Below are 24,424 nucleotides of genomic sequence, written 5' to 3'. Positions count from 1 at the left end.
ACTGTCAGTATATCAAAGGATGCTGATGTGTGGATCCCATATCGTGGTTCCCTCTAAACTGCACACCAGAGTGTTGGGGAATCTGTATGAAGGACACTTGGGGACAGTCACGTTGAAGAGTCTCACCCAGAGCTACGTGTGGTGGCCAGGAATAGATAAACTGATTGATGACTTGGCCAAAAGTTGTATGGGATGCCAAAAAGTTCAAAATCCATCTGCACAGGCACCGTTACACCCATGGGAGTGGCCGCTATTACTGTGGCAAAGAGTAAATATTGACTTTGCTGGGCCATTCATGGACTCGTGTTCCTGATTGCTGTGGAAGCTCATTCGAAGTGGCCTGAGGTTAAACCAATGAAGTCCAGCACCTCAGCAAAGACTGTCTCCACCAAGGACTATCTTCACCAGAAGTTGCTGACCGGAATAAATTGTGAGTGATAACGGGTCATAATACACGTCAGAAGTATTCTGACTGTTCATGAAGAAAAAAGGCATCAGACATTTCAAGTCAGCTCCTTGCCACCCAGCAATGAATGAGTTAGCTGAAAGGTTTATCCAAACCTTCAATAAGTCTATTAAAATAATGGACATGGAAGACATTTCTCTACAACACAAGGTGGACAGTTTCCTTTTTGTGTATTGGAACTCTGTTTATGTGGTGATAAATCAAACACCTGCATGATTAGGAATATGAGTTTTCACATGGACCTCCCAAAACCAGACTGACAGAGGGAAGTGCAGAATAAATAGTTCAGCCAGTTGCCAAGTGAATCAGCAAGGAGCTTCGAGGATGGACAGGAAGTCCTAGCATGGGATTACCGAGAGGACAAGTGGACACCCAATAGGAGAGCTACAAGAATTAGACCACTGGTGTACACAGTGGATGTTGGAGATCAGACGTGGAGACGTCATGTGGACCAGACGCTGGAAGCTCAAATGAAGACAATTGCATCCAACAAGACAGCCAGCGGACTTGCCACTCAATGATGATCATGTCATTGACAGCAATATGACACCAGCAACTGAGAATGTTGTTTTAGACAAGACACTGGCCAAAACTGCTCCCACTCCACAGGCCTAGAGGCACCAAGAGAACATTGTCGTTGACAAGACACCTGCCAAACCTGATGCCTCTCCAAAGGTCCAGAGGCACCCAAAAGACTGAACCTTTAGAATAGTAAAGTTAGTTATGGACTGTTTTTTGTGAATGCATGTTTATTTGAATATGGTTTGTGAAAGGGAAATTTAATGTTTTCTGCATATAGTTTTATATTACATTAATTTAAAGGGGGAGGAAATGTGATGTATTGATCTATTTCTTTTAGATCAATGACTCCCCGTAGCACTACATATGATCTGTTGTCTCTCGCTCTCTCATCACTACACCAGTTAAAGCCATCTCCGGCATGCATGCTTTTATTTTAATTGGTAAGTATTTGCAAAGGCACAACAAAGAGATAGTATATTCTTAATGGCAAGACCTTTATCAGTGTTGATGCACAGAAGAATCATGGGGTCGAAGTGACACCACAGGTGGTGGTTGCTAAAGAAGAGGTATGCATGCTTGCCTTTATTAGTCGAGGCATTGATCAAGGATCAGAAAGTTATTTTTTTTAATATAGAAATTATCTTTTTTGTCAATAATTAATCCTTCCTTGATAAATAAGTATATGAAGAATCACTAGGTAAAAATGTGGAGATTAGGTTGCAATCAGACCAACTGCAATTGTATTGAATGGCAATTGGCCTATTCCTGCACCAATTTTTCATATCAGGCTTATTTAATAACTATGTCTCCTTAATGAGCTACAAATTTGTACCTTTTGTAAAAGAGGAAATAACTAGCCTCAGTTCATCCTATTAGAGAACTTGGTAAATACTGCATTTTTTGTAATAGGAAATTGTAAAATAGGTGTTAATTCTGTACCAATTTAATGATTTTTTTTAATATTCTCAGCCTGATTGAAGATTGCCTTCCTCCTCTGCAGTACTCTCCAGCAAAGCGCACATCACCTGCAAAACGCAAGCAATACTACATCAATCAAGCAATCCGTAACTCTGATCTCATTCCCAAAGCAAAGGGAAGAAAAAGTTTGAGAAGACTGGAGAACAGTAAGAAGTGAATTTTAACAATGCAAAATTTCCACAATGCTTTTTTCTCTCTCTGAAGTAAAACTGGCTTGAATTGTAGATAATCGAAACAATTTGTCTTACTCAACTTCCCTAAAGGCTTAGTGAGTAAATACACTTCCTATTGTGCAACACAGTATAAAGTTCTATTTCCACAGCTACTGAAGATTCCATATCATTGTGCTATCAATGCATTTACATTTTGAACTCCAGGCATATCTAAGTTGCAAGAAAAAGTTTGTGAACCTTTTGCAATTATCTGGGTTTCTGCATTAATTACTCATAAAAATGTGGTTTGATCTTCATCTAAGTCACAATAATAGAGAAACACAATCTGCCTAAACTAGTGACACACAAACAATTGTACTTTTCATGTTTTTATTAAACAAGTTGTGTAAACATTCACAGTCCAGGCTGGAAAACGTATGTGAACTCTTGTATTTAGTAACTGGTGGAACCTCCTTTAACAGCAGAACCTCCACCAAACATTTCCTGTTTCTGCTGATTAGACTTGCACAGCAGTGAGAAGGAACTTAGACCGTTCCTCCATACTAAAAGTATTTAAGTTCATCAATATTTCTGGGATACTTTGCACGAACAGCCCTTTTCAGGTCATGCCACAGCATCTCAATTGGGTTAAGGTCTGAACTCTGACTTGGCCATTCCAAAACACAAATGTTCTTTTTAAACCATTCTGCTGTTGGGTTATTCTTATGTTTCAGATCATTGTATCATCCACCTTCTATTATGCATCAGGTGAAAGACACCTAACCAGTCATTCTCCTGTAAAATATCTTGATACAAATTTGAATTCATTTTTCACTCAACGATTGCCAGCTGTCCAAACCCTAAGGCAGCAAGGCAGCCCCAAGCTACGATACTGCTTCCACCGTGCTTCACAGTTGGGATGAGGTTTCAGTGTTGGTGTGCAGTGCCCTTTTTCTTCCAAATGTAGCAGTGTGCATTTCTGCCAAAAAGTTCAACTTTTGTCTCATCTGTCCACAGAACATTGTCCCAGAAGCGTTGTGGAACATCCAGGTGGTCTTTTGCCAACTTGAGATGTGCAGCAACGGTTTTTTTTTGGAGACCAGTGGTTTCTTCCATGTGTTCTTCCATGAACACCATTATAGTTCAGTGTTTTTCTTATAGTGGGCACATGAACAGAGACTTTAGCCAGTTCTAGAGATTTCTGCAGGACTTTTGCTAATACTCTTGGGTTCTTTGTTTCCTCCTTTAACATTGCACTTTGTGCTCTTGGTGTGATCTTTCAGGACTGCTAAGGAGAGTAGCAACAGTACTGAATTTCCTCCAATTGTAGACAATTTCTCTTGCTGTGGACTGATGAACACTCTAGTCTTTAGAATTGCTTTTGTAGCCTTTTCCAGCTTCATACAATTCTTCTTCTAAGGTCCTCTGAAAATTGTTTTAATGGAGGCATGGTGCACATAAACAGATCTTTCTTGAGAAGAGCAGGCTCTCTAATTAACCTGACTTTGTGTGTATTTTTTAAAGGGCAGGGCACCTCAACAACCCACACCTCCAGTCTCATCTCATTGATTGAAACACCTGAATCCAAATAGCTGTTGTAGAAGGCATTACCCCAGAAGCTCACATACTTATTTGAACCAAGACTCTGATTGTTTAAGTGATGAACTCAGTATTGACAAGAAGAAGTGCAATTGTTTGTGTGTTATTAGTTTAGGCAGATTGTGTTTACCTATTATTGTGACTTAGGTGAAGATCAGACCACATTTTATGAGTAATTAATGCAGAAAACCAGGTAATTGTAAAAGGATTCACAAACTTTTTCTTGCAACTTGTATATTTGGACAAATAGATCAGTTAAAATGTGTGCAGAAATGATGTGCAGTTTGAATACATTTGTGGTTAAGAAACCAGGCAGACACTTCCTTTGAAGGGTTGAACCTGGCCCATTACCCCAACGCACTTCTTGCTTTCTTTCCACAGCCTCAGTTACCACTTACAGTTCTGTGGCTCCAGTCAACCAACCTTGTGAACTGGATGTCACGATTGTGCTGTGAGGTGGAACAGGGAGTGAGCTGTGGCTAGGTAGCAAATGGTAGATCATGATTCCTTGTCCTGGAATGCAATGCAACCTTTAGATAGCTTGGTGTTGAGGACCTTTTCAGTTGTTTTCAAATGTCTGATAATTAATTTTAATATTTTAGGTTCACAATAGATCAACTTTTCTTGGAGAGATCAAAGGCTGGTGACGTGGGACCATAAAATTATGTTTAAATATTTGGCTGAGAAGTGACTTCTTTGATATTTCAGATTTAAGCTAGATTAAGTATTCTTGGAAAGATCAAAGGCTGGTGATGTGGCACCATAAAGTGAGGTATCTCATTCTGAGGACATGTCTTCAATCTGAAAGGTTGATTGTTTTTTCTTTCCACAAATGCTACTTAACTGCCTGAATTCTTCCAAAACATTTGTTTCTGTTTCAGATTTTCATACCTACAGTTTTATTTGTTTTCCAAAAGTATTTTAAATATCTCTGTGAAAACAGGTTTTCAGGTTCTTGTATAATTGGAACTTTCTCTGGGACGGGGTGACCTGAGCAAGAGGGGCGAGTTGCACATTAACTGTAGGGTAAACAATATCCTGGCCGGGAGGATCACTAGTGCTACTCGGGAGGGTTAAAACAGGTTTGGCACAGGGTTGGGAACCGGAACACCAAGTCAGAAGTGAAGGGATGGGCAAGAAGGTAGATGTCAAGGCCAGTAAAAACAGGCTGGAGCAAAGTAATAGATTCAATGAGACTGACTAGTTTGAAGCATGTGTATTTTAATGCCAAGAGTATTATAGGTAAAAATGATGAAATTTGAGTATGGATCTGTACATGGAACAATGATGAGGGTGGCCATTGCAGAGACTTGGCTTAGAGGAGGACAGGAACTGGTGCTTAAAATCCCAGGGATTTTAATGACTTAGAAGAGATAGAGAGGGAGGTAAAAGAGGTGGCGATGTTAATCTTAATCGAGGACAATATCACAGCTGCACTCAGAGGGAATATAATGGAGGGCTCGTTCTCTGAGTCTACTTAAAAATAAGGAAGCGTGCAATCACTCTAATGGGATTCTACTCCTGACCGCCTCCCCCCACCGAATAGCCACTGGGTCATTGAGGAGCAGATGTGCAGGCAAATTAAGGAAAGGTGTAAAAACAATACGGTTGTCATGGTGGACTTCATCTTCCCTAATATAGAACTTTACGATATCTTCTGGGGAAGATATAACCCGTATAAAAAGGACAGGTTACACCTGAACCCAAGGAGGACCAATATCCTTGCTGCGGGCAGGTTTGCTAGTGCTGTAGGGGTGGCTTTAAACTAATTTAGCAGGAGGATGGGAACCAGAGTGATAGGGCTAGGATGGTGCAGTTGGTATGTAGTGAGTAGTGAGACTGTCAGGAAGGACAGGCTGATGATAGGGAAAAATTGCAGTCATTGGATGAGTTAAAGTTTAACATGATACCAAAATTGAAAAGGATGAAGATGTTGTGATTATATGCACACTGTACATGGAATAAGGTCGATGATCTTGCAGCGCAGTTAGAGATTGGTGGGTGTGACGTTGTAGGCATCGCTGAGTCATGGCTGAAAGAAGATCTGGGAGTTTAACATCTCGGGATATACTATATCGAAAGAATAGTCAGAGAAGGTGGGATGGCTCTGTTCGTAAAAAGTGAAATCAAATCCTTAGAATGAAGTGACATAGGATTGGAAGATGTAGAATTACAAGGATACAAAGGCCCTCATGGGAGTTATATACAGGCCTCTGAACAGTAGCCATAACGTAGCCTACAAATTACAATAAGAGATAAAACAGTCATGTAAAAAGGAAAATCATGAGGAATTTCAATATGCAGGTAGATGGGGAAAATCTGGTTGGTGCTGGATCCCAAGAGAAGGAATTTGTAGAGTGCCTATGAGGTGGCTTTTTAGAGCAGCTTGTGCTTGAGCCCAGAAGGGGAACAGCAATTCTGGAATGGGTGTAATGTAATGACCCAGATTTGGTTTGGAAGCTTAAGATAAAGGAACTATAAGGAAGCAGTGATCATAATATGATCAAATTTATCCTATTATTAAGGATTAGGTTTCAAGATACTTGGAGGCACGTGACAAAATAAGCTAAAGTCAGCTAATTTTCCTACTAGGGGAAATCTTGTCCAACAAATCTGCTGGAATTCTTTGAGGAAATAACAGGCAGGATAGATAAAGGAGAGTCAGTGGATATTGGTAATTGGATTTTCAGAAGGCCTTTGACAAGGTGCCGCACATGAGGCTGCTTAACAAGATATGAACTTGTGGTAATACAGGAGAGATACTAGCATGGACAGAAGACTGACAGGAGGCAAGGAGTGGGAATAAAGGGAGCCTTTTTTGGTTGGCTGCCGGTGACTAATGGTGTTTCACAGGGGTCAGCGTGGGGCCACTTATGTCAATGATTTGGATGATGGAAATGATGGCTTTGTGTCCAAGTTTGCAGATGATACAAAGATAGGTAGAGGGGCAGGTAGTGCTGAGGAAACAGGATGTTTGCAGGAAGACAGATCAGGAGAATGGGCAAAGTCATGTCAGATGGAACATAGTGTAGGGGAGTGCATGATCATGCACTTCGTTAGGAAGAATTAAGGTATGGGCTACTTTCTAAATTGGGAGAAAATTCAAAAATCAGAGGTGCTGTAATTAAAGGTTAACTCGCAGGTTGAGTCAGCAGTAAGAAAGGCAAATGTAATGTTAGCATTCAGTTCAAGAGGACTAGAATACAAAAGCAAGGATCTCATGCTGAGCCTTGATAAGGCATTGATCAGACCACACTTGGAGTACTGTGAGCAATTTTGGGCCCCTTATCTAAGAAAAGATGTGCTGGCATTGGGGCTCAGTCCAGAGGAGGTTCATGAGAATGATTCAGAAATGAAAGTGTTAACATGAGTAGCATTTGATGGCTCTGGGCCTGTACTTACTAGAGTTTAGAAGAATTTGGATGTCAAGAGAAGTGATGAATTTAGTCAAGAAAAAAAGGAAAAGTATCTAAGGCTTAGGAAGCTAGAATCAAACCCAACCCTTAAATAAAAAAGCCAGAAAAGAAGTCAAGGGAATTTGGAAAATCAGGACAGATCATAAAAAGTCTTTGGCAAGAAGGATTAAAGAGAATCTCAAGGTATTTTACATATACACCAGGAGCAAGAGAATAACAAGGGATAGGGTTGGACCACTCAAGGATAAAAGAGGGAGGCGTATTTGTTGGATGCAGAGGATGTGGATCTTTAATGAGTACTTTACATCAGTATTTACCAAGGAGAAAGACATGGGGGATTGGGAGATCAATGTTGAGCATATTGACAGGCTAGGGCACTATGAGGTAAAGAAGAAAGTAGCGTTGGGTCTCTTAAAGAGCACTAAGCTGGATTTTGTTCATCTGCAGCTGCATAGCGTGTGATGAGGAACTGCTGCGTATTTGTCCTTGCAGAAACATGGCTCCAGGACAACATCCTATGCACCATCAATCTACAGGCCATGACACAGGCACCTGTGCTATATTACTTATTTATTGTTTGTGACTGTATGTTTTACTGCTTTCATAATTGTATGTGTTTTGTGCCGTGTGTGATTGTCGATACTGTGTTTTGCATCTTGGCCCCGGAGGAATGCTCTTTTGTTTGGCTGTATTCATGTGTGTCTTTGAATGATAATTAATCTTGAAATTGGTAAATCCCCAGGGCCTGGTGGGATTTGAGAGAGGCAAGGGATGGGATAGTTGGGGCCTTGACCAATACCTTTGTGTCCTCTTAAGCCACAGTCGAGGTACCAAAGGACTCTTACTCAAGAAGGGAACCAGTGATAATCCTAGAAACTATAGATTGGTGAATCTCTTGTCAGTGATAGGGAAGTTACTGGAGAGAATTCTTAGGAATAGGATTTAAGAGCATTTGGAATCCATGGGCTAATTAGGGAGAGCCAGCATGGCTTTGTGTGGGGCAGGTCATGTCCTACTAACATGATCGTGTTTTTTTTTGATGAGGTGTTGAGGGTGAGCTGTGGATGTTGTTTACATGGATTTTAGTAAGGCTTTTGACAAGGTCCTTCATGGGAGGCTCATCCAGAAGATTAAGATGTATGGGATCTATGGTGAATTTGCCCTTTGGATTATAACTGTCTTGCCCATAGAAGACAGGATAGTCTTCTGCTGTCTGTCAGGTATATAAATGACCTGGATGAAGATGCAGATGGGTGGGTTAGTAAATTGCAGATGATACAAAAATTGATGGTGTAGAAGGCTGGCAAAGAATACAATGGGATATGGTTCAGTTGCAGATATAAGCAAGAAATAGCAGCTGGCATTTAAACTGGCCAAAGGTGAAGCTTGGTAGGTCAAATGTTAAGAGACAGTATACTGTTAACAGCAAGATCTTCATCCCAGGGCCTGGTGGGATTTGAGAGAGGCAAGGGAGGAGATAGTTGAGGCCTTGACCAATACCTTTGTGTCCTCTTAAGCCACAGTCAAGGTCCCGAAGGACTCTGTTACTCAAGAAGGGAACCAGTGATAATCCTAGAAAAATCCTAGGTCAAATGTTAAGAGACAGTACACTGTTAACAACAAGATCTTCATCCTAATAATTCTAGATGATCCTAGTTTTAATGAGCAGAGGGATCTTGGGGTCCAAGTTCATAACTCCCTGAAAATGGCTACACTATTTTAATAAGGTGGTTAAGAAGGTATGTGGCATGCTTGCCCTTATTAGTCAGGCATTGAGTTCAGGAAATTGTATTTCAATTTTATATAACAGTTCTGGTCTCCCCGGTACAGGAAGGATGTTGAGGTTTAGGAGAGGGAGCAGAGGAGGTTTTCCAGGATGCTGCCTGGATTAGGGGCATCTGCTTTAATGAGAGTTTGGACAAACACGGATTGTTTTCTCGGAGGCTGAGGGGAAATCTGGCAGAGGTTTATAAGATTGTGAGAGGCATAGATAGACTAGGCAGACAATATCTTTTTGAAATGTCCAATACCAGAGGGCATACATTTAAGGTGAGAGGAGGGAAGTTCAAAGGAGATGTGTGGGACAAGATTTTTACACAGTGAGTGTGGTAGGTGTCTGGAATGTTCTGCTGGGGTGGTGGTAGAACTAATATTAGAGATTTTTAGGAGATACAAATGTGAGGAAAATGGAAGGATATGGGCATTATGTGGCCAGAGGGGAATAGTTTAGTTAGCCATTTGATTACTAATTTAATTGGTTTGGCACAACATTGTGGGCCAAAGGGCCTGTGTTGTACCGTACTATTTTTTTAGATAGTAAATGGGTCAAGTACATTTCTCATTTTAAGTTGTTTAGCAATTGAAAAAAATCATTAAAACATTCTAACACTTTTAGAGATAGTCTTACAAGTAGCACCGCAGTGGTTTATTTTCTGTAAGTCTAGTGATGGAGTTTAGAACATTTTAGGACAGTCGAGTTCTAAAGTTCAACACTTGTCAACTTCTCTTAGTTCTGAAGGTAGGTCACAGTGATAAACATTTTTATTGCATGTCCTAACTTGTTAGGGAGCTGATGAATTGCTTCCATGATGCTGTTGTGAGGGAATTACAGGATTCTAACCAAGCAACAGTGAAAAAGTGGTAATTATATGTTCAAGTTTAGATCTGGATGAATGGTGGGAATTTGGAAGTGCTTGCATGCCTGAGATTTTTCATTAGTCTTGATAGGAGAGCTCAGAGGAGTAGGAAAACCTGTGAAAATAATATATACATTGCAGGAGTGTATCATAGAGCTGATATACATTATAGGTTATATGCCAGTGTTGGATAAGTACACATACAAAAATTAGTTTGATTTAAAAGCGCTTCCCAGGTTTCAGATTGATCTGACTTAGTGAAATACAACTTTATGCAAATACTCCCAGACATTTTTAAAGTATTTTTCAAAACAATAATAATAAAATGTTTTATGGTATTCATTAATGACTGATTACAATATATCATTCTTTATCTTAATTTATGAGGAATGTTTAGGTTAGTAATGAATGAAATGAAAGAATTACAGCAAGTGCACGTTGAGCAGTATGATGTGGGGAACTGTAGACCTTTCTGACTTACTGAGTGCTCTGGTTTCCTCCCACATTCCAAAGATGTATGGGTTAGTAGGTTAATTCATTACATGTGTAATTGGGTGGTGCAGGCTTGTTGGGCTGGAAGGGCTTGTTAGTGCACTGTACCTCTAAGTAAAATAAAGGCTGCTTACAGACATTTCTCAGGAATGGAACACTGAATAGTCCAGAATTCTGTAACAGTAAACAACAGGACCCAGAGAGGTTTCCATCAATAAAAGTTGCATGTATTTACCCCAAAAGTAGTTGCCTCTCAAGCCAATGGATATAAAGCATTGGTATCTGATTAATTCTTTGTTGTGTTTCTACTTCTTACTCTGTATTCACTCACTTTCTGTCTCTCTTTTCCTTTCCCTTGACATATCTCTTTCCCTCTCTTTTTTTTGTCCTTCATTATTCCCTCATTCTCTTGCAGCACTCTCTCTTGCTCCTCTACAAAAGGTATTTTGCTACAAATTTTGGAAAACCTGGCTTTTTTTCTGAACAATATCTATGATTAACATGCTTCAGAATAAAACGTGATTTCAATTGCTGTGTTTGGGCATATTCATTGAAATGCTTTGACATTTCTATTCATTACTCCTTTTGTTCATACAAAAGTAAAAGAAATTCTTTAGTTTTGAAGAGGAATTCAAAATTCTTGTGGAATTTTCCAGTGACGAGCCTTTCAGAAGAGGGTTGAAATATATAATGAACATGGCTAGAGATTCCAATAAGAGTAACTAGCATAGATTCTGAATTTGTGCAACAAACAATAGATAGAACCTTATTTATTCAAACAAGTCTGAAATTCTGATTATGGACCATTTCTGCTAAATTAATAGAAACATAGAAAACCTACAGCGCAATACAGGCCCTTCAGCCCACAAAGTTGTGCCCAACATGTCCTTACCTTAGAAATTCTAGGCTTACCTATAGCCCTCTATTTTACTAAGCTCCATGTACCTATCTAAAAGTCTCTTAAAAGACCCTATCGTATCCAACTCTACCACCGTTGCCGGCAGCCCATTCCACGCACTCACCATTGTCTGAGTAAAAAACATACCCCTGTCATCTCCTCTGTACCTACTCCCCAGCACCTTAAACCTGTGTCTTCTTGTGGCAACTATTTCAGCCCTGGGAGAAAGCCTCTGACTATCCAGACGATCAATGCCTCTCATCATTGTAACTCTGTACTTAAAATCAAAAATGCTGGAAATACTCAGCAGATCAGACTGCAAGAATGGAAAGAGAAATAAAGTTAGTGTAACAGAGTTCCGACAAAGGGTCTTTGACCTGAAAAGCTGATTCTATTTCTCCTCCCATCAGTGTGACCTGAACTGCTAAGTAGTTTTAAGTATTTTCTGGGTTTTTATTTTAAATTTATAGTTCCACTATCTGCAGTATTTTTTATGGATTTACACAAATTGTAACTTGGTGTTTGAAATGCACCAAGTTACAATTTGTGTAAATCTCTGCAAATAATTCAGCGAGATGACCGCCCCAGCTACCCAGCTTCAATTTTGACATTGTGATTCTGATGATGTTGTCCATGTGAAGTTTGCACGTTCCCGTATGACTGCATCAATTTCCTACAAGTACTTGTTTTCTCCTATGTTCCAAGGTCTGCTGGTTAATTGCCCTTAGTATAAATGGCTGATAAGACAATGATGCCCACGTTAATAAACCACTTATATGAGTGAATAGGTTGGATTAATGAGATGGTCCTGAGGGTAGCGGAAACTGGATGGGCGGAGTAGCCTCCCCCTCCTGTACAAACAACACCCATGTTATTGGGGCGATGGGCTGGGGAGATGGAACAGACTGGCAGCATGGTTGCATTCATAAAAAAAAAGGCACAATTATCTATGACTTGAAGCTGGGTCACCTGAATATGCCCTATAAATGTAAGCTGTAAAAATATTATGTTGACTATTTTTCTGCATAAATTCCAGTGTAAATATTATTTTGTATTTCAAAATTTTGCATAGTGATTTGTGAATTCTGTAAGCACAAATTTCCTTAACCTGAATGGTCATAATGCTGGAATTGCCTGTACCATAAGAAAATAGTAGTTTGCATTTTTTCTGCTGGTCCTAAAACTGAACTGACTGGTTTTGCAATTCCGAAACCATGGGTGAACCATTTCACTACTTGATTGTTGGATTTGGACAAAAGCTAATAACCTTGCAACCTTTATGTAAAGTCTTTAAGACAGAACGAAATACCATGAAGCAAAGTCTCATTACTTCACTGCAGTTACGTTGGCCTGGATTTTACCAATAATGATGGTGAAACTGCCAGTCATTGACACCATGATAAATTAAATAGCAAAATCTAAGAGATACCATTCATGATTTATTACTGCTCTGCAGGGCAATCTTTTTGGAGTCCTTTCCAAGTATAACTTGTAGAATTCAATGAACTGGCAAAATTTCAGCTTGGTGCACAATACAATAGTGTGACATTTCAACCAGATAATAACTTCTTCATGGAGTATTAAATATAAAATCATCCATTAAACTTCTCCAAGATCCTTAAGTGTGAAGGTTGTAATTTCAGCTAAGTATTTCAAAATTGTTTTGTTTGGCTATTATTTCAAGTCACTTATAATCAGGTGCACATTTTATGCTTTGCAAAATGTGTAAAAGTATCAACTTTTAAAAGTTGTGTCTTTTAATTTTGATTTGCTCCCTGAGTGTTATTTATTGATTATGACCATTTGTGGATACCAGGGATCTTTTTGAATTGTCATCAGACAGGAACCAACATAGCAAAAGGGCAGGTTCCTGTCACAGATTGGGAACTCTTGTTCAAGTCACTGTGAGCACCATTGGTTAGCTGTGGCTGTAAAATCCAGTTCTTCAACCATTAAGAAGTAGTGCTTTGTGTTATTCTGTAACTACTGCTCCATGAAAGTCAAACTTCACTTTAATTCACTTACTTTATAGCTCATTATCTGATGAATCTTATGGAACAAGATGACTGCGTCAAGGATGAAGTCGAGGCAGATCCAGCTTCCCCAACAATCTTCACAGAAGCTTGTTGTAATGTTGACTATATCGAGGTATTCTAATTTATTAACAATTCATCAGCTTCAATTTGATTGAAATAATGTAGCATCAGAATTAAGAGATTTGAATGAATGAGATTTTATGTTTACATTGATTCTGCACAATTAAGGGGTCTAATGGAGATGACATTATGATTCTGTTTTAGAGATAGCATTGTCATTCAGCAGTAATAGAGATAGTATTGTTAACAAGAATTTTTCAGGATATGCCCCAGTTCTATTAATCTCTGATGCTTCATCGGTGATTTTCTTTACATCACAATGTCAAAAATAAGGATGTTTACACAGTGTTCAGTTCCATTTACACATCTTGCAGTTGTGAAAGCCTTTCGGTCCTGCATACCATAAACACACAACATTCTGCAGGTGCTGAAAGTCCAGAGCAACACACACAAAATGCTAGAGAAACTCAGCAGGTCAAGCTGCATCTGTATAAGTGAATCAACAGTCTGGTTCCGGCTAAGACCCTTCATTAGGACTTGAAAGGAAGGGGTAAGATGCTAGAATAAGAATGTGGTGGGGGGGGGGGGGAAGGAGGACAAGTCATAAGGTGATGGTTGAAGCCAGGTGGGTGGGGGTGGAAAGACGAAGTCAGAAGCCAAGAGGTAATAATTAGAGAAGGCTTAGGGCTGGAGAAGAAGGAAACTAATTGGAGAGGCGAGTGGACCATGGGAGAAAAGGAAGGAGGAAGAGACCCAGAGGAAGTGATTGGCAGGTGAGGAGAAGAGGTAACAGGTGAGAGTGGGGAATAGAAGAAGAGGAAGCGGGAAATAAAATTTCTGGAAGGAAATCAATGTTTGCGACATCAGGTTGGAGGTTACATATCTGGAATATGATGTGTTACTTCTCCAACCTGAGAGTGGCCTTATTTCAGCAGTACAGGAGGCCATGAACTAATGTGTCCAATTATTACTTACCAGCTTTTTACTTCATCCCCCATCCCCCCACCCATCTGGCTTCACCTATCACCTTCCCTCTTCCCCTCCCCCCCCCAGTTCTTATTCTGACATCTTCTCCCCTTCCTGATGAATTTTTAAGGCCTGAAACGTCGACTGTTAATTAATTTCCATACCCAGCATTTTGTGGGTGTCAAGCAGTAGTAAATCAAGGAAACTGGACTTGCTGTGTTGTCCAGAAGACGTTTCGCTACTCATCCCAGAGGCTTCTTCAGTTCTGATCCATGATGGGTAGTTTTCCGGCTTATAAACTCTGTGAGTTGTTTAAAGGTCTAGCAATCACATGAGGATCAGTAAAAGTCGTAGAAGTAATGAGAAGGTCATTGGCCTTATCTTTGCATGAATGGACCGGTGAACTATTGTAGAGACATGGGTGGAGATGTTAGGACAGCATTGTAAGTAGCTGATAGGTCGTGTCGTACCCCACCCCCTCTGTTCACCCCCTCTGTTTTTCAGTTTGACAAGGATCTGTTTATCGGCAAGACAAACACTTCACGATCGGATGGCCCAACGTAGGAGGCCTAACACCTCAGGTCAAGACTTGGCTGTATATCTAAACCTAAGGGACAAGGGACGCTCCTTTGATGATAACCATGTGCGCATTTTGGACAGGGAGGATAGGTGGTTTGAAAGAGGGGTTAAAGAAGCCAGCTTTGTCAAACTGGAAAACCCATCCCTGAACAGAGAGGGTGGGATACGACTAGGGTTGCCAACTTTCTCACTCCCAAATAAGGGACAAAAGTAGCAGGTAAATACGGGACACTTGTGTTTACCCCAAGAAAGACTACCATGACCATGAAGCCTTGTGTGGGCACCTGTGTGCGCATGTGTGTACATTTTTTCTAAATATCGGTTTTGGCTTAATCTTCCCGATTCTGTTAAGTGAAACTACACTGTACATACATTATTTCTACTTTATATAGGCTATGTATTTGTCATATCATTCCTGCTTTTACTATATGTTAGTGTTATTTTAGGTTTTATGTGTTATTTGGTATGATTTGGTAGGTTATTTTTTGGGTCTGGGAATGCTTAAAAATTTTTCCCATATAAATTAATGTTAATTGCTTCTTCGCTTTACGCCATTTCAGCTTAGGAACAGTTTCATAGGAACACTCTACCTAAGCGAGGGAAATACGGGACAAACCAATTTAGCCCAATATACAGGATGTCCCAGTTACTATGAAACAGTTGGCAACCCGAGGTACGACACCACCTATCAGCTACCTGTACTTAGAATGCAATCCTAACATCTCTACCCCGGTGTCTCCACAACAGTTCACACCTCCATTCATGCAAAGATAAGACTAATGACCCTCTCATTCCCTCTATGACTCCTAACAGCCCTCATGTGATTGCTATACCTTTTAAACAACTCATAGAGTTGATAAGCCGGGAAACTGCCCACCATGGATCAGAACTGAAGAAGAGTGGTGAAATGGCTTCTGGACAACGCAGCAAGTCCAGTTGCTTTATTTACTACTGCTTGATATACAATGACCTGGATGACTGAGAGCCTTCATAGACGTTCCTAATACAACAAGATCTGGACAATATTTGTACCTGAGATGGAAAGTAATGTCCACTCCTTGCTGAGAGATGACTTAACTAACCTTTCTTGGCTTTCATCATTGTCAATCCTCAACTTCAGTAATGTTCAGCAAATCAGAGGCTGGATATTCTCAGATAAATGAATTGTCTCTGGCTGCCCAAAATATTCACATTGTTGACAAAGTACAAATCAGGATTATCAAGTCAAGTCAAGTCAACTTTTATTGTCATTTCGACCATAACTGCTGATACAGTGCATAGTAAAAATGATGGCGTGCTCCCCAGTTGTCAGGATGAGTGCAACTCAGCACCGCACAAAAAGCTTGACCCCATACACGACAGAATAGCCTCCTTGTTTGACACCCATTCCCTGACCTAGAACATTCACTTTCTCCAACACCAGTACACGAGGACTGTGTTGTATTAGATATATCTTGCAGCAGGGCAGCGTAGTGTTTAGCACGACTCTTTACAGGGCCAGCTGTAAGATCAGGGTTCAATTCCTGCTGCTGTCTGTACGTTCTCCACATGACTGCACAGATTTCCTCTGGGTGTTCTGGTTTCATCCCACATTCTAAAGTTGGGGTTAATGAGTTGTGGGCACGCTACGTAGAAACCAGAAGCTTGGTGGGCTGTTCAGCACAATCCTTGATGATTTGATTTGACAAAAATGATCTATTTAACTGTTTATATGTATATTTAACAAATAAAGCTCTTACTGCAGTAATTCACCAAAGCTGCTTTGACAGAACCTCTAAAGCCTGTCTGTGCCCTGCATGGATAGCAGGAATGTGGGTGCCATGGTAGTGTGGCAGTTAGCTGCATGCTATTACAGCTCGGGGTGTCCGAGTTCAGTTTCAGCATCCTCTATAAGGAGCTTCTCCCCATGAACATGTGGGATGCTGCTGGGCTTCTTTCCACAGTCCAATTTGTCATTGTAAACTCTGCAGTGATCAGGCCATGTTTAAACAGGTGCATAGTTGTGTGGTTTGGGTATGGGCAGGAGAGGCCTGTTCAGCACGGCGTCAATAAATAAATAAATAAAATCCACATTCTATCCTTGGTATGAATGCTGCATCAAAATTTTACATACTAAGAAAGTTCCTGGACAACCCTGCTATTGTGCAGTATAATGTGGAACTGAACCAGTATCAGGTTTGTTACCACTCTCATACATACCAGTATTTGTTGATTTGTGGCAGCAGTACAGCACTACAATCATTACAATCACAAAAATCACTACAAGTTACAAAATAAATAGTGTAAAAGACAAATAACAAGCTAATGTACATGGACTATTGAGAAACCTGATGGTGGAGGGGTAGCAGCTGTTCTTAGAATGTAGTGTGTTGGTTTTAGGCTCCTGTACTGCCCCCAGTGGTGACAAAGAGAAACGGGAGTGTCCTGGATGATGGATGCCGCCTTCTTGAAGCATTGCCTCTTAAAAATGTTCCTGATGGTGGAGAAGATCGTTTCCATGACAGAACTGGCCAGATCCTCGTGTGATCCTGAGCATGCCAGGCTGTGACGCAACCGGTCAGAATGTTTTCCGCCAGACAGTTGAAGAAATTTGGAAGCTTCTTTGATGACATACTAAATCTCAAACGCCTAATGCAGTAGAACCACTAACATACCTTCTTTGTGATTGCATCAAAGTGTTGGGGCCAGGATAGATCCTCAGAGAGTTGACACCCAGGAACTTGAAGCTGCTCAGCCTCTTCTCTGCTGACGCCTCAGTGAGATCTGGTGTGTGTTTTCTAACTTCCCCTTCCATAATCAGTTGCTTGGTCTTGTGAGATTGTTGTGGATACCACTGAACCTGCTGATTTATCACACTCCTATACACCTCCTGTTCTCCATCTGAGATTCTGCCAACACAGTAGTGTCATTGGCAAATTGATATATGGTATTTGAGCTGTTCCAAGCCACACATTCATCAGCATAGAGAGAGCAGAGCAGTGAGCTAAGCATGTGTCTTTGAGTGCACCGTGTGTTGATTGTCAGCAATGAGGAGGAGATGTTATTACTAATCCACACTGACTTTGGACTTACAATGAAGAAGTCAAGGATTCAGTTGCAGAGGGAGGTACAGAGGCCCAGATTTTGAAGCTTATTGATTAGTAGAGAGGGGATGATTGAGTTGAATGCTGAGCTGTAATTGATAAACTGCAGCCTGATATGTTTTCCATTTGTATTGGTGGTCCAAAGCTGAGTGAGATTGCATCCATTGCAGAATTGTTGTGGCAGTAAAAAAGTTACAGTGGTTCCAGATCTTTGCTCAGGCAGGAGTTAATTCTAGCCATGACCAATCTCTCAAAGTAATTTATCACAGTAGATGTGAGTGCATCCGGGTGATGGTCAATGTGGTTGCTCATCTTTCTCTTGATTGATGCCCTTTTGAAGCAGGTAGAAACCTCTGACTGCAGCAGTGAGAAGCTAAAGACATCCTTGAATACTCCAGATAGTCAGCTGGCAAAGATTTATAGTACTCTGCCAGGTATACAATCAGCACCTGACACGCTGTGTAGGTTCACCCTCTTGAAAAATGCTCTGATGTAAGACTCTGACGCAAAATCACAGGGTCTCCCTTTTAAAGCATGCATAAAAGGTGTTACGCTCACTGGGGAGTGATGTATTACTGCCATTTATGCTATTAGGTTTCATCTTGTAGGAAGTAATGGCATGCAAACCCTGCCACAGGTGCCATGCACTTTATTGTCTAACTTGCGCAGAATTGCCTTTTTGCTCTCACAATGGCCTTCCATAGGTCATACTTGGACTTCTTGTAGAGTTCTGGATCACAGGTTCTGAACGCCACAGATCTAGCATTCAGCAGACTGCAAATCTTTTGGTTAGGGATGACTCGGTATGTTCTCGAAGATACGCACTCATCCACACAGGTCTTGATGAAGTTGGTGACTGCTATGGTATATTCATTCAGATTTGAAGATGGTCTAGTTCACAATTCAAAGCAGTCCTATAAATGCTCTTCTGTCTCTCTCAACCATACTTTCATTGTCCCCACCACTGGTTCTGGTATCCGTGGCAAAGGAACACACAATATAATGAGAATAATTTTCTTTTGCGTTGTTACTTTTGCAAGTGTTATGAATGCACCTCAGCTCTGAGGGGCCGAAGGGGCGGGGGAGCCCCCTCCTTTGTGAGAATTGCAAGAGCATTATTGGGTTGGGTCAGAGGACCCAGGAAATGAGAGAGAGACATGGCCATTGTCTCCTGGAGACCATGTTTGTGGATTGGGGAATATGCTATATGCAAGCCCTCGGGCAAAGTGGGCTGGTTGAGAGAGGGATGGCATCATCCCAACCTGATTGACATCTGAGACCCTCTGAGGAAGTATAAAAGAGGGTCTGGGGGAACAACCCCTTTCAGACGCACGAGAAGAAACGCTAGCGATCCCACAATAGCGGGAAGCCATTTGAAGGAAGCCATGTGCGTTCGGTTCCCTTGCCTGGGGACTGGTGGCTGGTATCACGGAAAACGACTTGGAACTAACAACGGGGAACCCACTCCCCCGACGCAACGGATTGGCCTCATAAAAGTCCCAGGCAAGTTTAAGTCTCTCTTAAACCCAAAAAGCCGCAGCTTGAAAGGACAGTGACTTTTATCTTTCCATCGGACAATACAATATCCCCTAGACAAACGATAGAGCTATTGCTTAATTGATGATGATTATTATACCCGCATTTTTCGATTGAGTTTTGACGACGTATTTTATCTGAATGTCTGTATTAATCTTATTTTTGTGCCTCTTTATAAATAAAGACTTTTAAAAATAGTACCATCAGACTTCAACGGGTCTCTCTATCTTTGCTGGTAAGTGAGCCAGTTACGGGGTTCGTAACACAAGGAAGAACAAATGCAAGGAAATGAGGGATTTTCCCTTGGACACAGAGAAGATAGCGTTATGGAAGATCTTTTTATTTTTTGTATATTTAATCAGACTTATGCTGATCTTCTGAAATTATTGTCTCTGTAGAATTGTTCCAGGACCTTTATTTACATTTTAACCTAATTCTTAAAGAGATATTAAGTTAAAAGAAATTGTAATATTCTGAGAGGATTTCCTCCTCTGAGCAGTTTAATAGCAAATCGTATAAGAATTGACAGCCTTTTAATATTGAAACACCTGTTGTTGATACCTGGTAGGTGTGTCACACAACTTTGGTTAATTTAATTTTCAGATCTGGAATGATTTTATGAACCGTTCTGGTGAAGAGCAAGAGAAGTTTTTACATTATTTGGAGGAAGAGGCAAAGAAGAAGAACAAAAGGAAAGTGTGCTCAAATTCCCAGGATGCAAAAGGGGGTAAGAAATTGCCCTTGAGAATGGGAGAATCCTTGGGCTTTTCAAGCCTGTTCTTCTATTTAATTAGGTCATGGCGGATCAGCACCTCAACCTTCCTTTCATTCTTCTAACTGGTAAAAAATGATTTATTCAACATAAGTTTCAGTTGACCTTGGATCTAATCTTTTGGTGTGACACCATCACAGCAGATGCTGGAGTCTAGAGCAACAAACAAAATGCTGAGGAAGTTGGGGGGGGGGGGGGGTGTGATGGATGGTCAGGCAGCATCAGTGGAGAGAAATGGGCAATCAATGTTTCAGGTTGAGACCCTATATCTTGACCAAATTCTGAGCTCCTCCAGCATTTGTTTGTTGCTTCACATTTCTACTGTCTATACCGTGTAGGAATCCTACTTTCACATTTCACTTGTGATGGCTCTGATCTTAAAATGGCTCTTGTTTTGAACTCCACTAGAAGCATTAATATCTCTTTATCATTTAAACTACCTTGAATATTTTGCGTCTCCCTTCCTTCAAGGGAATATTACCGAATTACTTAACTGATTCACAAAACTTGTATTTATAATTGAAGCATAATTTCCTTCTCTTTGAATATCAGCCCAATGAAAATAGCCAAAAATCCAAAGCCTTTTAGAAAAATATGTAATTATGTTTTTGTACATGTGAATTTTTTTTGGTCATTTCAATGCATCCAAATTGCTTGGATGTTATGATTCCTAGCTTCTCACCTTTTTCAAGATATCTCCCACTTTCAAACACTGACCTCCTTTTGTTGGTTTTACCTATTCTAAGAATCTATAATTTCACAATTACCTGCTTCTAACCATACTAGTACCTGAGATCTTGACTTAATGTTATATCTACGTTTTATACATATAACTCAACTGCTTCAAACAAATTTTTAATTTAGAAATGTTGAAAGGCTGAGGCACCAAGATAAAATTAGCAGAAAACACCATTTAACACATCATATTATTCAACAATGTCCATAACAAATCTATATCAACGCACACAAATTTCAGGAGGAGCTCAGCAGGTCAGACCCCATCTATGGAAATGAGTAAATAATTGACGTTTTGGGCCGAGACCATTCTTCAGTCCTGACCTGCTGAGTTCCTACAGCATTTTATGTGTTGCTTTGGATTTGTTATAGACATTGTTGAATAATGTGATGTGCTAAATGGTGTTCTCCGCTATTTTTATCTTGGTGCCTCAGTTTTTCAACATTTTTAATGAACAATTTGTTAATAATGATCTGTAGGTTTTCTCATGTTTGGGATTAACAAATCCATATGTCTGTTTCCACCTTTTAACCAATTTCTTACCAATACTGTAAGGTTGCCTAAAATTTTTGTCAATAATCTTTTTAATAGAACCTATTTATGTCTCTTGTATTTGCTTATAAATACCCCATAGATGCTCTTCTATCCATCATTTCAGTAACTATTTCAACAGAAACATCAGTAGCTTGACTTTTTCACACACCCATGTGATCAGTTCAAATTTGTTCAAACTCTGCCTTTTTTTGAGTGATACATTCTTATACAATATGATCATTGTTTGGCAGGTTAACTAATAAATGTGATTTTCATTTAACCTTCCTTTTAGTGTAATGAATAAAGCTTGAAGCACAAGATTTTGTTACCCTTTTGCAAGAAGTCATAAGTTAGCACAAGTTTGTCACTGGATGTTGAATATTCAAATTCTTCGGTTTCCACCAAGTCTTATGCCCAGGAGTAGCTAATTGTTTTGTTTCATGCTTTTCACTTATAATTTCTTGCAGAACACTCTGGCTGCACAGGCAAGGAGTGTTTCCAGAGGATTGACAGAAGATTGCGTACTACTCTAAGACGACGTCAGATCCCCATGGTTAGCATTGCTTTCTTAGCCAGTTTTAGTGTGTTGTGTGGCAGTATAAAACATATTCTAAAGCAGTAATTGCTGGAACATCCTATATAGATGAAAAAGAACTAGGTTGTGATTTGACAAGTCAAATATCATTCTAAAAGATACTGCAGATTTTTGGGATTTGTGTGACAATGATTCCATCTTTTCCATGAAAGAAAAAATATAAGTGCATATTTTGTATAAAATATTTGTCAGCACAAGTAAACTTTTGTGGATGGGACTAGAACACCTACAAATTCTACCTCAATTTTGGTTTCAGAAGACATATACAAAAAATATTGTATTTTAAGGCATAGTAGCAGGTGTTGCAGAATTATTCCTGAAAATTCTATTACATCAATTAAATAAGAACAAGTTCTTATGATAAAGAGCAAACACGAGGAAATCTGCAGACGCTGGAGATTCAAACAACAACACACACAAAATGCTGGTGGAACACAGCAGGCCAGGCAGCGCTGTCAACGTTTCGGGCCGAGACCCTTCGTCAGGACTTCGACAGCGCTTCTCCCTTTATGATAAATATAGTATTGGATGTATCCTTTTTTCAGGGTACCCTAGAATTTTTAGAAGAGGAATTGACTGGATTCTTTGCCATGAAGCCACAATCTGTGTACAAGGCAATGCTGGAAAACAGGTAATATGGTTTTTTTTAAGACAGTATGTCACTTTTTAACACTGACATGCAACATTTTAAAAAGTTTCTTTTTACCCCTATGTTCCAAATGCTGAGTTGTTTATATAATTATAGGAAAAATAAAGATGGATTGAAATAATGTGAAATGGATGGAATATAGTGTAAATAGTCCTATTTTTTGGTAGATTCTCAGCCATGTCATGGATTCAAAACGGTTGTATGTCAAAAGTGACCAAATTGAAAGTGAAATTCTTCCTTGTACAGGAGGGAGTGATGATGAAAGGGCACCAGCTTTGTTTTATTTTGAAAGGAACATCTTGCCTGCATCAAGCTGCTTTGTGTAAATGTGACCATTTGATGAGCAGCCCAGAAGCTGTTAACGATTTGCATGTTTTCCTTTTTCCAGCTATGAGAGATTGTTGCTTCATGCTCTGTGTCAGTATTTGGATCTCATTTCACAAAGTGAGTGAACTTATAAACATGATTTTATTATCCTGCTTAATTGCATTATTGAACTTTACATGTAATTCAACAAACCTTTGTACAATCTTTACAGGTTCTGACTGCAATGGAAAAAGACAAACCGAAGTAAGCAACAAAGGGACAGACTTTCTGCCCCCAGTACCCCTTTTATCTGTCTACTTGGAGCAGCAGAGTTGATTGTATGAAATCTGTCCCTCCCTAGCTAATCCATAAATGTTGGACGAACCTAATCAACTGCAGCCAAAAGACTAATATAAAATGTTCTCCCTGCTGCGTGGTCACAAGGAACTAAAACAAACCTTGATTTCTGAATAAAGTTATAAATTATTTTATACTTTAAACCATAAATCTTTCTTGAGGGTTCAAAAAATATACTACCCCAAATTTTCTTTAATGCTTTCAAGTGCATTCTGAATTGAATTTTTTTAGTAATATATCTGATATGATTGTACAATTCACTATTATGATTACTTCATAGAATTTATTACAATATTTGTTACACACTTTTCACTATGCCTCTTATCAAAGTTGCCTCATATTGATTACCCATAGTGTAACGCTTGGAAAATTTCTCATGTTAATTGTTACGCCCTGGCTTCCACTTAACATTGCATAGACCAGGGATACAAATTGATGTCAGTTAGGAAATTACAGCATGTTGTGTGTGTTGTTTCTAAGACGCAAGGTTGCTAGAAAAGTTGTTTTAAAATGTTTGTAAAACAAATTTGAAGTTAGAAATAATTAGGCATGTGGAAAATAAATATTGACATTGTAGGATCTGAACTTTGAAAGACTTGTTTTTAAACTTGTGAAAAGATCATTTGGTTTTGCATGCATCTTAAAAGAAGAAAGGTTTGGAATTAAATATTATGTGGATAGTATTTTGTGAATTATGCTGTATGAATGTTGTTACTACTTTGGAATACTTGCTTCAGTTTATTATGTTGTGACCTTAGTCACCAGTGGTTTTCAGTTTTAAAAAAAGATAAAGTTTTATTAAGCGCATGGTGCTTTATAAAATTTGTCAAAATAATAGATAGATCTTCAGTTGGATAACCATCTATATGTCATTTTCATTGTGTGGAATTTTACTATTTTATCATTCTCAGCTGAAATAAATATGATCGAGTCACACTCACTGGTCCTCTAAAATCTTCATTCCTTGCCTACTGGATCTGTGTAAATGTTGCATAAACATGCTGTTTGGATTTCTTTAGTTACTGGCGATCAGAATAATCAGCCACAAAAGCACCA

The 24,424-nt window shown here is 39.6% G+C and overlaps 1 protein-coding gene across 1 annotated transcript in view; it reads left to right on the top strand.

Annotated features, from left to right (window-relative positions):
• r3hdm4 (R3H domain containing 4) overlaps nucleotides 1–24,304 on the top strand; it is a 29,991-nt gene extending 5,687 nt beyond the window's left edge. The window contains exons 2-8 of the mRNA XM_059991523.1: nucleotides 1,958–2,112; nucleotides 13,192–13,307; nucleotides 20,023–20,146; nucleotides 21,929–22,014; nucleotides 22,602–22,687; nucleotides 23,094–23,149; nucleotides 23,244–24,304. Of these exons, the coding sequence (XP_059847506.1) occupies nucleotides 1,958–2,112; nucleotides 13,192–13,307; nucleotides 20,023–20,146; nucleotides 21,929–22,014; nucleotides 22,602–22,687; nucleotides 23,094–23,149; nucleotides 23,244–23,347 (727 nt within the window). The 3' untranslated portion in view covers nucleotides 23,348–24,304. The remainder of the gene's footprint in view (nucleotides 1–1,957; nucleotides 2,113–13,191; nucleotides 13,308–20,022; nucleotides 20,147–21,928; nucleotides 22,015–22,601; nucleotides 22,688–23,093; nucleotides 23,150–23,243) is intronic.
• The last annotated feature ends 120 nt before the right edge of the window (nucleotides 24,305–24,424 follow it).

The sequence above is a fragment of the Hypanus sabinus genome, chromosome 16 (genome assembly GCF_030144855.1).
Source record: "Hypanus sabinus isolate sHypSab1 chromosome 16, sHypSab1.hap1, whole genome shotgun sequence".
In the NCBI taxonomy this organism is placed as follows: domain Eukaryota; kingdom Metazoa; phylum Chordata; class Chondrichthyes; order Myliobatiformes; family Dasyatidae; genus Hypanus; species Hypanus sabinus.
This window is presented reverse-complemented; position numbering and strand designations above follow the sequence as displayed.